Below are 15,898 nucleotides of genomic sequence, written 5' to 3'. Positions count from 1 at the left end.
TATATGTATAAAGACGTACTGCATTATAAAAACAGTTATAGTAACATGTATATTATTTTTATAATTATAAGTCACACATTTAGTTTTTCAATGTGCATGCTCATATCCATTATACACTGATTTACACGTATTAGTTAGTCTTAATTAATGCATTTATAAAGATGCAGCCTGCATTGCTATAATGTTATTATATTATGGTTACAATGACTTTTTAGTATTTAAGATTTATTTCTGTCAAATAAGTGAATGTATTGCTATTAATAGCCTTGTTGTGATCTGATAAATAGCTATTGTGAGTGAACGTGTCTATGCATCATTGATGGCTTTAAGTAAAGTAAAAACATAGGATGCAATTTTCTGAAAGCAAACGTTAAGAAATCATGAAGATGTGCTCATTATACATCACGTTTTTTACGTTAAGTCCTTGTTACATATGTGACATGTACCATGACTACAGTAAATTATGCATAATTGCATCTAACCCTCAACCAAATCCTAATCCTATCCTAACCCTATAAGTACATGTAAATTATTATTATTCGGTCCTTAAATTTATAATTACACTGTAACAATGACACCTCAAAATACAGTGTAACCTTTTTTACTTGTAAATGTAACTACACTCTAAAAAAAGTTGGGTTGTTTCAACCCAAATTTGGGTCCAATATGGACAAACCCAAATGTTGGGTTAAAAATATAATTAAAAAATTTACAGTTGAAAGTGAAAGTTGGGTTAAAATGTTAAATTACATTTTTAACCCAACATTTGGGTTTGTCCATATTTGACCCAAATTTGGGTTGAAACAACCCAGCATTTTTTAGAGTGTAATTAACAATAATTCCTGTAATTATTTAAAAAAAAAAACTCTGAAATCATTATGATAAATTGTTGAGTTTAAAAAAATATATTTTTTAATGTTACATTCTAGCAAAACACTGCAACAATATTTTTTTAAAGTATAATTCCAAACTGCTATAAGCAATACCATGCATATGGCTGAAGAGATATTGATTTAACAATTCAAAATGACCATTTATGACCTCTAATGCATAATTGATAACTAATTGGTACAGCAAATGTAATGACCAACGCAATCTACCAAGAGCAGAACAAATTAGCGTCTGGTTTAAGAAGTGCTTTTTTGGGCGGTAAATAATGACGCAAACACCAGTAAATTGACGAGTGCAAACCTTATTAAATCACCTTGTGTGATTCATTTAAATTCTCTCGTCCAATAAAATTAGTGTCTGAAAGGGAAACTCCAACAAATGCATATGCAATAAGGTCAGCCGCAAAAATAACCCTGTCCACACACGTTCAGCGCTAATTCTTCACTGCGTGTCTTTCCTGACAGTAGTTTTTTAACGCTAAAAGAGGGTTTGCACTGGTGCAAGCTGTAAGTAAATCTGGCCCTTAGTATCATAATACATGCCTGTCGAATCCATGATGTCGTAAATTTGAATATATCATGCTCACTTTACTTAGTGTAGAAAATCCCACAAAATATTTGTTGCAGAATGCTGAAGACATTTACAATTTATTATGAATTCAGTGTATATAGGGGTTTATTGGGGAAAGTATATTTTGGTGGGGCTCTGCATGCCTCACCTGCCCTTAAAGACGAGTACAAATCTTACTGTGAAATCTATATTTTAAGTAGATCAATGGGCCAGGCTGGGTTTTCAACAAAAAAAAAGCTTTTTCCCCAGTAGATGAACAGTATTTGTGTATATGTTTGAGAAGCATTCTCTGTCCTGAGAGTAGCTCTTCCTTCATTGCTGGAACAGTTGATCCATGGTGGGACAGCAACTGTCCACTCGCCCTGAAGACATCCTCCCTCTCGTTTGACAGATCTCCCCCGACTCCAGCAATGCTGGACACCACCGTTCTGACGGCAGACCCAGGCAGAAGTTGCTTTTTTTGGCTTTAGATTGCGAGGGGCAGAATGACCTGACAAAACGCCTCCAGTGGACCGATGCTCTGGCTAATGAGAACAGTGCTGGGCCAAGACCATACCATGGACTGTCAAGGGCATCTGTCAGAGAAAGTCATACATGACTTCACAATTTCATGTAAAAGCGAGAGACAGTTAGAAAGAAAAAGGCGAGAACAAGTCGAGTCTTTCATCTTTCAACCTGTCATTACATATGCTCTTTGCAGCTGAGAGTTTGATCATAGTACAAGCTGTGCTGTCCTGCCGACTGACAGTGAAGGAAAATCTTGCCACTCATGAGAGATTAAGAGTTTGTCAAACATTCTTAAAAATCACACCACAAATAATGTTTCTGTAGCGCTACTGGCAGAGCATGGCACTGGCAACCGTTTCATTTCCAGGAAACACGCAAGCTATATTTAGCTTCATATCACTTGAAATAAACAGCAAAGCTATACCGCACAAAGTTTTGCTCAGATTCGCCCCTGCAGGTCGATACTGTAACTACACCATCCGGTCCCAAAAAGCAGATTTTGTCTTGTTCCAGTGTTGTCCTCGCTTGGAGTTATTGCAGAATGAGGAGGGAAAGTGGCCGTCACTCCACTAACATACTCTGTTCCGGACCGGCTTTCAGTGTGTGTGTGTTATTGGGTAACACGATGCTTTATGCTTTGGAACTATATTTGTTAAACAGTAGCATTCTCATGTGTTTCACACTTGTAGTTTGATTCTCTTGGTTCGACCAAGAAAGAAAATGATACGCTTAGTTCGGTAACACTTTACAATAAGGTTTTGTTAGTTAACATTAGTTAAATACATTAGTTAACATGACCAAATTATTCTACAGCATTTATTAATCTTAGTTATTGTTAGTTTCAACATTTACTAACACGTTATTAAAATCAAAACTTGTATTTTTTAACATTAGTTAATGCATTGGGAACTAACATGAACCAGCCTGTTCTCACGTAAATGCGTCTTTATAGCACGCATTGTGTTTTATCGTGCAATTTATACGCGAAAATGAGTTTTTATGTGCATATGATACGCAGTTTTCGCGTGCATTTGATACGCAGTTCATTTGCGTGTAATACACACGCACCCCACACCACTAATTCTACCCAAACGTATAATACACACGCACCCCACACCACTACTAAACCTACCCTAACCAACCCATGCGTATCCTATGCACGTAAAAACTCATTTTCGCGTATAAATTACACGATAAACACACTGCGTGCTATAGAGACGCATTTAGTGTGATCGGGTTGCATGAACAAACAATGAACAGCTGGAGTTTTAACTAACTCTACCAAAGATTAATACATACTGTAACAAAGTATTGCTCATGGTTAGTTCATGTTAGTTAATACATTAACTAATGTTAACGAATGAACCTTATTGTAAAGTGTTACCCTAAGTTCTGGTTCGCTACCCTAAGTTTTTTTTTTTACGCTTATTTGATGTCATTTTGTAGCAAGACTTACAGAACATCCAATAGCTGTGTGCTGGGCTAAATACGCTCGTTGTTTGAGTGTACATGGTATGTTTTAGAGAACTCAAGAAAGGCTTGTAAAATGTCTACACCTTTATTGGCATTGATGGTTCCATGAAGAACCTTTAACATCCAATGAACATTTGTATTATACAAAGGGTTCTTTATAGTGAAAAAAGTTAATTAGATTATTAAAAAATAGACCTAATCACTGAAAGGTTCTTCAATGCCATCACTGTGAAAACCACCAGGTATGCTTGAGAATTCTGTCTGTTGCATTCATATTTCATTCAAACCTTACCAGAGTTCATTTTGAAATGGTCCACTTGTTTGATGCCCACCAAGGTTGGAATAGCAGCATTTACACTTATTCAAATGAACAAGAGCACTAACAGAGCAATCGCACCAGAGTTTGTTTTAATCGAAACCAACCCTGCTGAAAAATGCCAGTAGGTATACATGAGGTTTGTTCAAATGCTGGTTGCTGGTTTTCTGGTCCCCGGCATGGGAAGCAGGAGCGCTACAGCGTGACTTTGCTGGTCCACCAGCTAGACCAGCATAAACCAGCATAAACCAGCCTGGACCAACATGGAATTAATACTGGTTCATGCTGGATTTTTCAGGAAAGGAGTGTGAACACTCCCATAAACTTTGAGAAGCTAATGTGAATAATATAAAACCAAGCTTTGTTGTAGCTTTTTTTTTTCTTTTCGAAAAGTAAAACAGCAGACTGCAAAGCGACGTGGCCAAATAACCCATCTGCTAGCAGGGTGTGTACGAAACTGGTGGGTCCCATAAAAAAGGGGCTAGGCACATGTAAAATCTTGGCAGAGGAGATGCACACCATTAGCCTAATGACAGAATGAAAGATGGGCAACTTTGTGCAGACAGAGAGAGACGAGATTAAAGGGCCTAGGAATGCTAATTCTTTCTTCAACAAAAATCAAGAAAAGTAAGCTCATGAGGAGAACAAAAACCTGCATTGGTCTCACTGTTCTATCGTGCTGCGAGGAGGAAGACATACTCAGCTTTAATTCAGCTGTGGCCATCAGAAAAGAAACGCTGCACCCACGGTCTTTTCATGTTGCTTCTTTGGCTTTGAACTGCTCGCCTGAATGTACCTGCGACGTCAAGCCTTGAATGGCATAATGGGAAAACAGAAGTAATTAGGGAGCTACCACCATCCCCTCCCCTTTCACCCCAACCATACTTCAAAGTAGCACATCTGTCATAGTCCTGGGCAAGAAAATGTATCGAACATTCAAAGCCCTGCCTGGGGGATTAGCATGCTCAAATATTGTTTGGCTAGTGTCACTAATTAATTTTAACAGAGTGGCTTCAAAATCACTTTAACGTGCAACATTGTAAGTCACAGGTAATGCAGGGAAGCAGGAATAAACTTCTTCTGTTCTGAAATTAATTGAAGTGTGAAATTTCTGTGCATCACCAAAACAGAGCTGCTAAATTCATTTTCAAACCAAAATAGTTGCAAATAGGCTCCCTAAACACATCCTCATTCTGCCATTGGTCGGTCAAAAATGTGGCCCCACCCCAAACTCATGCCATTGGATGCACTACAGCATCCGAAGTCGCATACTTCCCTACTATATAGTAGACTAAATACAGTATGAGACTAAAGAAGTATGTCCGAATTCTGATTAAAGTTTATCATTCCATAGGGTCAGTTTTGATTTGATGCTGACTTTAAGAAAAATATATTTTAGCATCAAAAAATGACATACTACAGCTTTAATAACTTGTGCAGTAAACCAAGTGCAGTTTATTATCCCATAGAACATATACAAAAATAAAAAAAGACTTGACTCGGCAAACAAGAGACTCGCCGACAGCACCGTGATACAAACAAAGCTGGAAACACCAGGGCTATAATGCTGCGTTCACGCCACGCCGTAGTTACCGTCATTTCGAGATGACATCATGTGATGTTCCTCTCAGAACTGTTCATGTTCTTCGACTGGGAATTATGCATTTCTATGCCAACACTATCAATGCCAATATGAATATGCAGAGTTGAAATCTCGTAACTACAGGAATAATGACATGGAGTGAATGCACCCTAAATACTCAAAGGCTGCATCCGAAATCGCATACTTCCCTACTATATAGTAGGTGAAAAACAGTATGAGACAAAAGAAGTATATCCGAATTCACGGTACTTATAAAAGAGTAGGAGAAAAGTACCACAACACAGCAACACAACTGACGCTGGTAGGTCATGTGATAATGACTACACACACACTCATACTATAGAACATACTTTTTTAGCGTTCATGAAGTAATTACTTATTCAAAATAAGTACCTACTCAAGAGATTATTGGCGCTTTTCCATTACCAGTACCAACTCGACTCGCCTCGACTCGGCTCGCTTTTCGCTCCGTTTTCCATTGCAGAAAGTACCGCCACAAATAGTACCCGGTCGTCATAGCGACGCATTTCGTTCCTCGTTGCCCCATCAAGCTCTCGCTGGATCCTCTCTTCGGCAACCAAACAAAGGAATGTCTGCACCTCCTCGTATGACCACGACGTATTCTTCCGAGTTGCCATAATAATAGTAGTAAGTTTAGTAACTATCTCTGGCCAAACTATTTAAAAATGGCGGGGTTATTCTGGATACTCCATCTGGCGCGTGCAATGATGACGCAGTGAATAGTGACGATTCTCTCTGACCAATCAGCAGTCGGCATTGTTTTCACGTCACATTTTAGAATCGCCTCAGCTCGCTCAGAACCTCGCCGGAGGTGGTACGAAAAAAAGTACCCGAAAGCAGTTACAGGTACAACTTTTACACAGTGGAAAACCAAACAAAGGCGAGTCGAGTCGAGCCGAGCCGAGGCGAGCTGGTACTGTGTAGTGGAAAAGCGCCATATGTGATTTCGGACGCAGCCAATAACTAATGCCTAACAAGATACACCTGAGGGTCATCAAGATGATAAACCAATGCAAACATAACACAGGAACCACTTGAGGGAAACAGGGAATCACATGACATAAACATTAACCAATAAGCAGGAACCAAAACCCAAACGGACATGACAGAGAAATGCCTTTTTTTTTCCATGCAAAATACCACAAGTTTAGCTATAGGCTAATTGACTAAACAAAACTCAAATGGACTTTTACTCAGTCAAACGTACCGGAGGCTATTAGCTCTGTCTTATCACAAGCAGTGCTGGCCCAGACATGATAAGCAAAACATTTTTGCCAAATAGAAAAAGCACATCTCATAAAATTGCAATCTCAGTGAACGTGTGCTTATTTACTCACGGAAGAACAAAGCATAACAAGGCACAGCAATTTGATATCAGTTTGGCTGTATTGATCCCATCACAGAATGGCAATTTTATAAGCAGTGGTAGGACAACTTGATTCATATTCCAATCAAGAGAATGGATTCCACCTCATGATTTAGCTACATGTCTAATTTCAAGCTAAAAGAGTTTTCTGAGGTAGTGCAGCTGTTAACAATGCCCTGCTACACGACGAGAAATGGAAATCTCACTGAAATAGCATTCAGAGTTAGTTTTAAATTCTCAGAGAATTTTGGAGGGTAAAAATCTCTCTTTAAACACATCTTTAAAGCGATTTCTACTTAACACATCCAGAGAAAACCACAGTTAAAAACCAAAAGTTCTGCACAAAAACTACGAGGTACAAAAGCAAAAACCATGTCCCGAACGCAAATCAGCGACTGGGAGGAAAACGCATGCGTCTTGGCAGATACATCCACCACGAGCAGCACAAAACAAAGCAAAACACTCGAAACTTCTCGCTGCAAAACTGACGCTTTTGCCTAAGACTCAAATTGGCAGCAAACAAAACAAAGGATTAGATTCACCGTGGCAAAACAAACACAAACTTGTGACTGGCCAAAACACTAGAAGATAAAATCTGAGTCAAAATGTAAATATTTGCAATTGCAACAGATGCGGTCTATTAAGTGCAATACGTTAAAATCTCAAATATGCTGCATTCTGCAAGCATAAAGACGTTCCGCTCTCCTGGAAATAACGTATGCTGTCTGGGAAGATTCATTTCTCATTACCGGGAGGAGTGACAGAATGCAGAATGTACTCGGGTACTGAATTAATGCAAACAAAACATGCTTAAATCTTTGCCGTCGCAGTGGCCATATTGCGCATACTGTCTTCACAGTACACATCACAGCTGATTCCCTATGGCAAATATCGCTCTTATCCCGGGCTTTAGCAGTCTTTGTACTTTGTTGTGCTCAACGTACTTCAGTGACTCAGAAATCTGTCTCCGTCAATAGGCGGTAGAGGTGAAATGTCATTTTGAGTCTATTTATTCTATTATTTTTGTGAGGCCTGCATTTCTGCCAGAACATTTTGCAGCGGATGGCCATTTCATTGTGCGTGTGTGGCACAGTTCTGACAGCGCTGTCTTTGGTGTACAAGCAGCTCTATTTGACCATTACGTGGCTGGTTCAAAAGTACATTCTTCTGTACATGAATAATAACACTGTCACAAGGACACCTTGATATAATGTGTAAAATAAAACACAAGAGAGGAATGTACAATCACAATGAATGCCAGTTTCTGTTTTAGAAGTTCAGGTTTCATTACAAATAGAAAACTATGTATACATTGCCCAGTCAAAATAAAATAAAAAGTGGCTGTTGATGTGGCAATCTATGATTGGATCATTATCGCAGTGATTATTATGTTTCTAGCATGTTATGTGTTTGGCAACAGTTCTTCTAACTCTAATTGATGCTTTTCATTTCTTAAACAACCATGTATGAAGACACATCATGTTCATATTCCAGGATGACAATATCCAGATTCATCAGACTCAGATTGTGAAAGAATGGTTTGCATGAAGAATCATTTTCACACACATGAATCCAGAGCTTAAATTCACTGAGAGTCTTTGGGTTGTTCTGGAGGAGACTTTACAGAGAGCCGGACTCTTGCACTGAAACTGCTGGAAACATAATCATCACTGCAATAATGATCCAGTCATAGACTCTTAAGCATTTGCCTTAAATCCAAACAGACACTTTTTTTGGCTGGGCATTTTCAACGTCACTTGATCACCTTTTTTCCCCATTCTGATGCTCAGTTTGAACTTCAGCAGATCTTGATCAGGTCTTCTACATGCCTAGATGCATTGAGTTGCTGCCATGGGATTGTCTGATTAGATATTTGCATTAACAAGCAGGTAAACTGGTGTACCTAATAAAGTGGCCGGTGAGTATATACCTGCTTGTTAATGCAAATATCTATATATATATATAAAGGTTTTTTTTTTTGTTTTTTTTTTGCTAATGAGAATTTGGGGCGAAATGCATTATCTGTCATGAAAATAAAATAACAGTCATAATACCAAAATATCAAGGGTACTAAAAATGTCCTTTCCATAAATTACATAATCATTTTATTGTGCACAAAATTTTATTTTGGTTTTGTGGTGAAACATGACCTATCCCAGAATGATATTTCTTCCAGGATAAAGAAACTGTAAATCTCATCAAAACGTCCCCAGACTATATATAACTTCAAAATCATTAGAAACAAAAAAACAATTGTACGGCCAAAAATGTAATCTCAGAGTACAATCAACTAGAACAATTTGAGAAGCAGTCTCATTACTTTGCTCAGTCATTCATAAACATTGGTTTGCTTCATTGTCACTTTGTGAACAGCAATTGCCTAAATGATTGATTGATAACCTGACAGCAAAGCAGTTGAACAACAAAATTGCTTTTCAATGCCAGTACTCATATCAGATAGACAAAAACATATAATTGATAAAACCAAAAACAACAACTTGCGAAGCGACTTCTTCCCAGACATTCCTTTTCCACTTTGATTGTCCAAGTGTATTGAATTTACAGTAAAGAGAATCTCTTTGGGGCGACATCCGATCAGCCGAATAGGCAGAAAGACGCTGATAAGGTCTTGTTTACTTGAATCCAAGCTAGTAACGTGGAAAGAACAAATGATTCTGTGTTGAAAGTTTGTTTGCGTTCCAGCCTGCTGTGAAAGTGGGCTTCTGGGCTACTGTTCCTAATGAAGGTTTACAGGGAGAGACATGTGACGCTTCTCCAGCCTTGGAGGAACATCGCTTCCCTTAAATAGATTCACCTTAAAAGACATCTACTCCCATGTGACGGAATTAAATTAATATGCGCTGATTTTATATAGAGCAACCAGCACGGAAAGCAAGGCGAAAAATGAAATATTGAAACATGTTTCATGGAGACTAAAGAAATGTTACACTGATTTGCCATTCGTAAAGCTTTATGTCTCACTTTGGATCTTTATTACACATATTTTCAATTCAGTGTCACATTAAAGACAAGTGAACCACGAAATTATACTCGGAACCTATTATGCATGATACTAGGTAAGGCATTTTTTGAGAAGAATAAATGGTGAATACATTGCAAGCTTCTGCTCCTCATGTGAAGGCAAGAGCAAACATAATTTACACTGATAATTAGTTAAAGCAAGCATGACTGCTGCTCATATAACACCAGGGCCTACTAGCTTACCACATAGTAACCACCCAGAACACCCTAGCAACTGCATACTAATGCGTCTTTCTTTGGAAAATGTACAATCTAGTTGCCATTGCACTAATTCAGCTGAATATGACACATTTTGGAAGCAGCATTTAAACTTTTCCCATCCTTAAAGGGCCATTTCTCCGCGCTTCCTCAGTGCATTTTTGATTTGCTGTTAAACAAATCTCCACAAGGGTAAAAGGAAAACACTTAGAAACGACTGTGACAACTTTAGCACATGGCGTCATCTACACACACTCAGCGCCGCAACGATTTGAAGATTTTATTCAGCGAGCTTCAGATCTTTCATGCCGCTTTTGAAATGCAAAACGAAAAGTGTAGCTGTCACGTTTGAGGAGTAATGGAAGCACTTCTTCACTCTGCACAGTTTCTCAGTGGTTGTAGAAAATCATTTGGGTAGCGCTTTATTTCGATGGTCCCCTTTACACATTCGTCTAACTGTAAGTCATTTTGCAACTACATATCAACTATCAGTCATTAGAGTGTTAGTCTGTCTGCTTAAAGGGAACCTATTATGCCCCTTTTTACAAGCTGTAATATCAGTCTCAGGTGTCCCCAGAATGTGTCTGTGTGTCTGTCAAAATACCCCACAGATCATTTATTATACCATGTTGTAAACGCCCATTTTTGAGTGGAAGGAAAAACATGCTGTTTTTGTGCTTGTATCTTTAAATGCAAATGAGCTGCTGGTCCCCGCCCCCATATCCAGAAGAGGGCGGAGCCTGTCCAGCTCGTGCCTCGGATACTCCACGCCAAAAACTAAACATCTGTTTGGTTTTGATTATCATCTCTATCGCGGTCACGCTCACGTGACATTGCAGTTCTTCATCATCATGAAAGTTTATCATCTATATGTGTTTTTAAGCCATATCAGTCTAAACTTCTGATATATGGATTTCTGAGCGCTGAAACGAGTGTTAAACTAAGTTATCTTTCACGTCTTAATGTGCTTAAACTATCAAATATACACAAGGTGATTTCAAAAACACACAAAGTTCACATAAACAGTCGGTAATGTCTGTGAACGTAAACAGCAGGGAAAGAAATCGCATGTGTATATTAGATCTGTGTATTAAAGTGACAGCAGAGTAATATACAGGCCATATTGCTATATATACTGTTAATATGAATCAAACAACAAAAGAAAAAAAGAAAATCACTCACTGCTCTTCATTGAATAACTTTAGTAGCTTTAATAAGAAGACATTTCTTACTTGAGTCTGCTGTTAAATGCTCTGGCGAGGAGATAAACATGGCGGACTGTGTACATCTCACTGAGGGCGGGTCTATGCTAATAGGGCGGAGTCTGTCAGCAGTTGTGGGCGGGGCCGGAGCCATGTGACGTCACATTGAATAGATTTTTATGGGGATTAAAAAAAAGGAGTGGGTTGAATTTTACTATTATAGCGTGGTTGTGTACACACACTGCCAACACACATGTATGTTCAAACACAATGTAAAAGTGAATTTTGCTCAATACAGTAGGTCCCCTATAATATCTGCTTTATTTTGATGCTACCTAACAGACATTCTACTGACTATAAGTCACTTTGCAACTACGTCAACGCATCTCACGAACACTAACACCTAACAGTCTACTAATACTCTAGTTTGAGTTAGTTGACATGTACTGTAGATCCAAAGTTACTTATTGTTAGTAGAATGTCTAAAGGGAAATATCAAAATAAGCCGTAACCATCAGTTGTTCTAACAGTAAGTAAGAATTTGTGTTACATTTTTCCATCTAAAATGTCATCATGGATACCTCTAATTAAGAGCACTGACATTTACAAAAAACACAACTACTAACATTTACAGTGGCTACAGGGCATGTGCTTTCGTATGAGGCTAATAATCATTAACCAAACAAAGTCAATGATTATCCAATATGTCAACTGTTCACATGAGCTTTTCATGGCATATGCAAAAGTGATTTTTTTTTGTGGAAGAAAAAAGTAAGATGCTGCGCTGCATCAATTCAGTCAAACACAAAACAATGGCAGCCTAAAAAAAAAGAACATCTAAATTATTTGGTTTTAAGTCATTGCGAAATCATACAAAATATGTTCATTTATACCTCTTTTTTTTGTTGAATTATTTTTTTTTTTTTTGTAAAATCAAAATGGCAGCTAACACCTTTACATGTTTGAAAATGACACCGGCATTAGCGTCAGACGTTATGGACAGTCTCGGATCATTTTCTAGATGCTTTGTAAGGGATTCTCTCAGGACTACTGTGCCCCTCGATTTATTAGGATTGCTAAAATCCATCTTCCTTCTCCCCAACACTGTGCATCTTCAATGCAGGGACGTGTAGTGTTGCTAGAACAATGTAATCTATTATTTATTCACTCATTTTCTTAACGCCTGTGCTCTTATCAGTGCAGACACCTCATTAGTACGTGATCGCCGCTCGACACACCGTAACGCAGAGATTCGCGCCTCCTTTACCACATTGACACTTGGGCTTGATTGGCTGCCTATGTGTAGATCCCAATGGCAGTCAGTGCAGTGAAGCAATATGAGGTCTGTTTGTTAATGAGACCACACTGCAGAGGTTGAGGAGAGCTTTAGAAATCCACACGGCTGCTGAGGTTACCACATCACTACAGCACTGAAGTCAACGCACGAGGAAAGCAACTGCTGGAGTAAATGTGCTCAGACAAGTACAAATGTTACATATATACATTCACATTATAAGGGCTCGCTGGATATCACAGTTGTCAGTTGTTAGACAGCTGTATATCTTATACTTAGTTCGCCCAGAAATGAAAATTATGTCCGAATTTACTAACCCTCAAGTTGTTCCAAACCTGTATGAATTTAAACACAAATGAAGGTGTTTTGAAGAATGTCAGTAACCAAACAGTTGATGGACCCATAGTATTTTTTTTTTCCATAATATGGAAGTCAATGGGGTCCAACTGTTTGGTTTCCGACATTCTTCAAAATATCTTCTGTTGTGTTCAGCAGAAGAAAGAAACTCATACAGGTTTGAAACAACTTGAGGGGGAGTAAATGATGACACAATTTTCATTTTTGGGTGAACTGTTCCTTTAAAGCTCATATTATACTACAAAGTGTGATTTTGGTCGATCTGACATCTTGCCTGTTAATAAAAAAAATAAAAAGATAAAAAATGTCCATGAAAATGGGTTGTGTATATATTGGACAACATGATAAATCTAGCTATTTCTAAAGGTATTAGCCAACGGAAATGGTCATTTCACCTAAAGGTGGCCATTTGTCCTCCTTTTAAGATCATCACAATGTTAAACTTTATCCAATGGTATATAATTAATACATATATGAATACATATGTAGGCTAATATTAAGTGATGTACATTTTATAAACAATATTGTCGATGTCAACTGTTTTTGCCCAAAACAAACTAGTTCCCTATCCGATCAACAGACTTGTGTTTTGTTCCTCAATGAATCAGCCGTTTTGAACGAATTAATTGAATGAATAAATCAATGACTTGCTGCCACTTACTGGTGGTTTTAGTTTCGTATTTAAAGTATCTTTTTCCAGCAGTTCATATTTCTATATTAAATAAAAACGTAATTGCGTAACATTATTTATGCGGCTGTAATTGCTCTGTAAATGCATTCATAGTTAAACAGTCTGTGTAAATACATCTAAATATCATCCCTTAATGGAAAAGTTCATTTCTGTCACTGAAACTTCTTAACTAGATACCAATATTGCTATCTAGTTAAGAAAGTATATATATATTCTTAACTATATATCAATATTGGTCGACCACTATTTAAGCAAAAAGTTGAATAGTGAGTGTTGAAAGTCTGGTAGGAAATATTCAAGTCTCAAATAACAGAATATTTTGTTTTTGTCTCTCCAACAATTCCATGAAAATCTCAGGTTGTGTAATCTTGCCATCTCTCTCACACCTATCTGTACTTCTACAGAGCTGGGGTTATTCAGCGTTGCCAAGGGAACTTGCTTTTGAATTCAAAGTGATTTTGACTCAGAAATACCGACAGACTGTGCCCACAAAGCACTTCTATCACCGAATGCTCATCCTCTCATTGCAACACTTTCACTTGCAAATCAGACTGGACAAGCATGGATGCCGCAAAAGAACGGTCATAATTACAAAGCGATTCGATCACAAAAACATCAAAGCAGAAACACAAAACGACTTGTCATGTGCTAAGCAAGCGCAGCGGTGAAGCCATCCACGGCGACTGAAGGGAAAAGCAAGAATTTTGATAAATATCAGAAGTTTCTGTTCTGTTCCATTCTGTTGCTCATATGGACCTGAAACTATGAAATCCTCTCCCACGGTCCCTCCCTGACCTCTCCACCCTATCCCGACTCCAAACCCCGGTCAACACACATCTCTGAGTGTCACAACACTCTTCTGAATCTAACCCTGTCTGTTCTGTTCTTGAGTTTCTGTTTTGCTCTTATATTATATTGTGCTACTGTATGTTATTATTATCATTATTAAGCTATTCAATCATTACCAATACATTTCACGTGAGCTCCACAGTGAGGCATGATGTTAGTAGGTTGTGCACTAACTGGATCATTACAGTAAAGATTATGAGATAATATATGGGGTAATAGAAACTGTTCACTGCAGAACCCCCTGTTAGATACAGTGGTTCTCCACTCGTTCGAATGTTGCATCGAGTTGAAATCCATCAAAAACCGACTGCTTTATTACCAATGGACGAGGATGAAAATTAACCATAGGACAATTATTCCCCCGGCTCGTTCAGTCGGTGATATGAAGCAGCGTTGAAGCAATAAAGCTCGTAGTACTCACATGCATGAGTGACAGAGAAACTGTTGGATGACTCCAGGTTATCTACGTTGTAATTGAGATGGAAGGGTTTCTCAGTCGTGTTCTGGTTGGTGTTGTAGAGCTGCACAGCGAATCTGAAAGCGCTGTGTTCTTGCACGGTGGAACGCATGAAGAGCCCACCTTTATGAAGACCAAACAGCAATGGATCAAATATGATGCACAGATTTCATGCATACAGAGACTGTATGAATATAAAACAACTGGCTTAAATCAGCACTATAGAGAGTCAAATCCTTCCAGACACATTGGTGGACTCAGTTTGATTCGCATCCATTCGTAGGAAGGAACTTTCTCTCAAGTTTATGAAAAGAGATTGATAGCTGGCATGCATGCAGATTAATATAAACCTAAACATTTCACATAAACAATCATAATCGTTTTATTAGTTATGCCTATTGTGTTTGGTATCGTTTGTGATTATTCCTTAGATTGTATTAGTGGTGCACTTAATACAGCAAGCAATACGTCTTCGTTTAACCCATGTACATGCATATACGCATATGCATCGAAACCAGACATCGACACACACAAAGCCTAGCGATAAAAGAAAGGCAAGCGTATCCGGACGGACTCACCGATGTTGATCTGATTGGGAAAGCCAGCGAGAGATGTGCCGAATAGCCATAATAAAAAAAGCAGCGCGCTTTGAGCCATTTTCTCTCCTGCCTCAAAAAAAATCAAGCCTCATAAAACGAACTGTTTGAGGAGAATCATAAACGCAAAAATCCAGCCGTGAGTGAAGCGGAGCGACTCATGGAGAACAATTCTTCTGCATGTGGGGAGAGAGAGAGAGAGAGAGAAAGACAGACTGAGAGAAAGAGAGCGAGAGCGAGAGAGAGAGAGAGAGAGAGAGAGAGAGAGAGAGAGAGAGAGAGAGAGAGAGAGAGAGAGAGAGAGAGAGAGAGAGACTGGTGCTGAAGATGGTCGAGGCGACTGAGAGCATCATATTCAGAGTGAGCGCGAGCGGCTCCTTCATTGGACCAGCAGGGCGATATTGATCAAACTTGAACTGACGTTGAAGAAGAAGGAGATTTGGTAACACTTTCTATGAAGCCTGT

The 15,898-nt window shown here is 38.6% G+C and overlaps 1 protein-coding gene across 4 annotated transcripts in view; it reads right to left on the bottom strand.

The window, feature by feature from the left end:
- Positions 1–15,647, bottom strand: part of gria3b (glutamate receptor, ionotropic, AMPA 3b) — a 180,644-nt gene extending 164,997 nt beyond the window's left edge. For 2 of the 4 annotated variants that reach the window (XM_056265209.1, XM_056265208.1), the window contains exons 1-2: positions 15,416–15,643; positions 14,802–14,960 (exon numbers count right to left, since the gene is read on the bottom strand). In XM_056265209.1, the coding sequence (XP_056121184.1) occupies positions 14,802–14,960; positions 15,416–15,494 (238 nt within the window). In that variant the 5' untranslated portion in view covers positions 15,495–15,643. Of the gene's footprint in view, positions 1–14,801; positions 14,961–15,415 lie in introns of all 4 variants that reach the window. The other 2 variants (XM_056265210.1, XM_056265211.1) reach the window with 2 other exon arrangements.
- Positions 15,648–15,898: the final 251 nt, after the last annotated feature.

The sequence above is a fragment of the Rhinichthys klamathensis genome, unplaced genomic scaffold (genome assembly GCF_029890125.1).
Source record: "Rhinichthys klamathensis goyatoka isolate OS25496 unplaced genomic scaffold, OSU_Roscu_1.1 h1tg000230l_1, whole genome shotgun sequence".
In the NCBI taxonomy this organism is placed as follows: domain Eukaryota; kingdom Metazoa; phylum Chordata; class Actinopteri; order Cypriniformes; family Leuciscidae; genus Rhinichthys; species Rhinichthys klamathensis.
The sequence above is the reverse complement of the archived record's forward strand: the minus strand, read 5'-3'. Positions and strand labels throughout refer to the sequence as shown.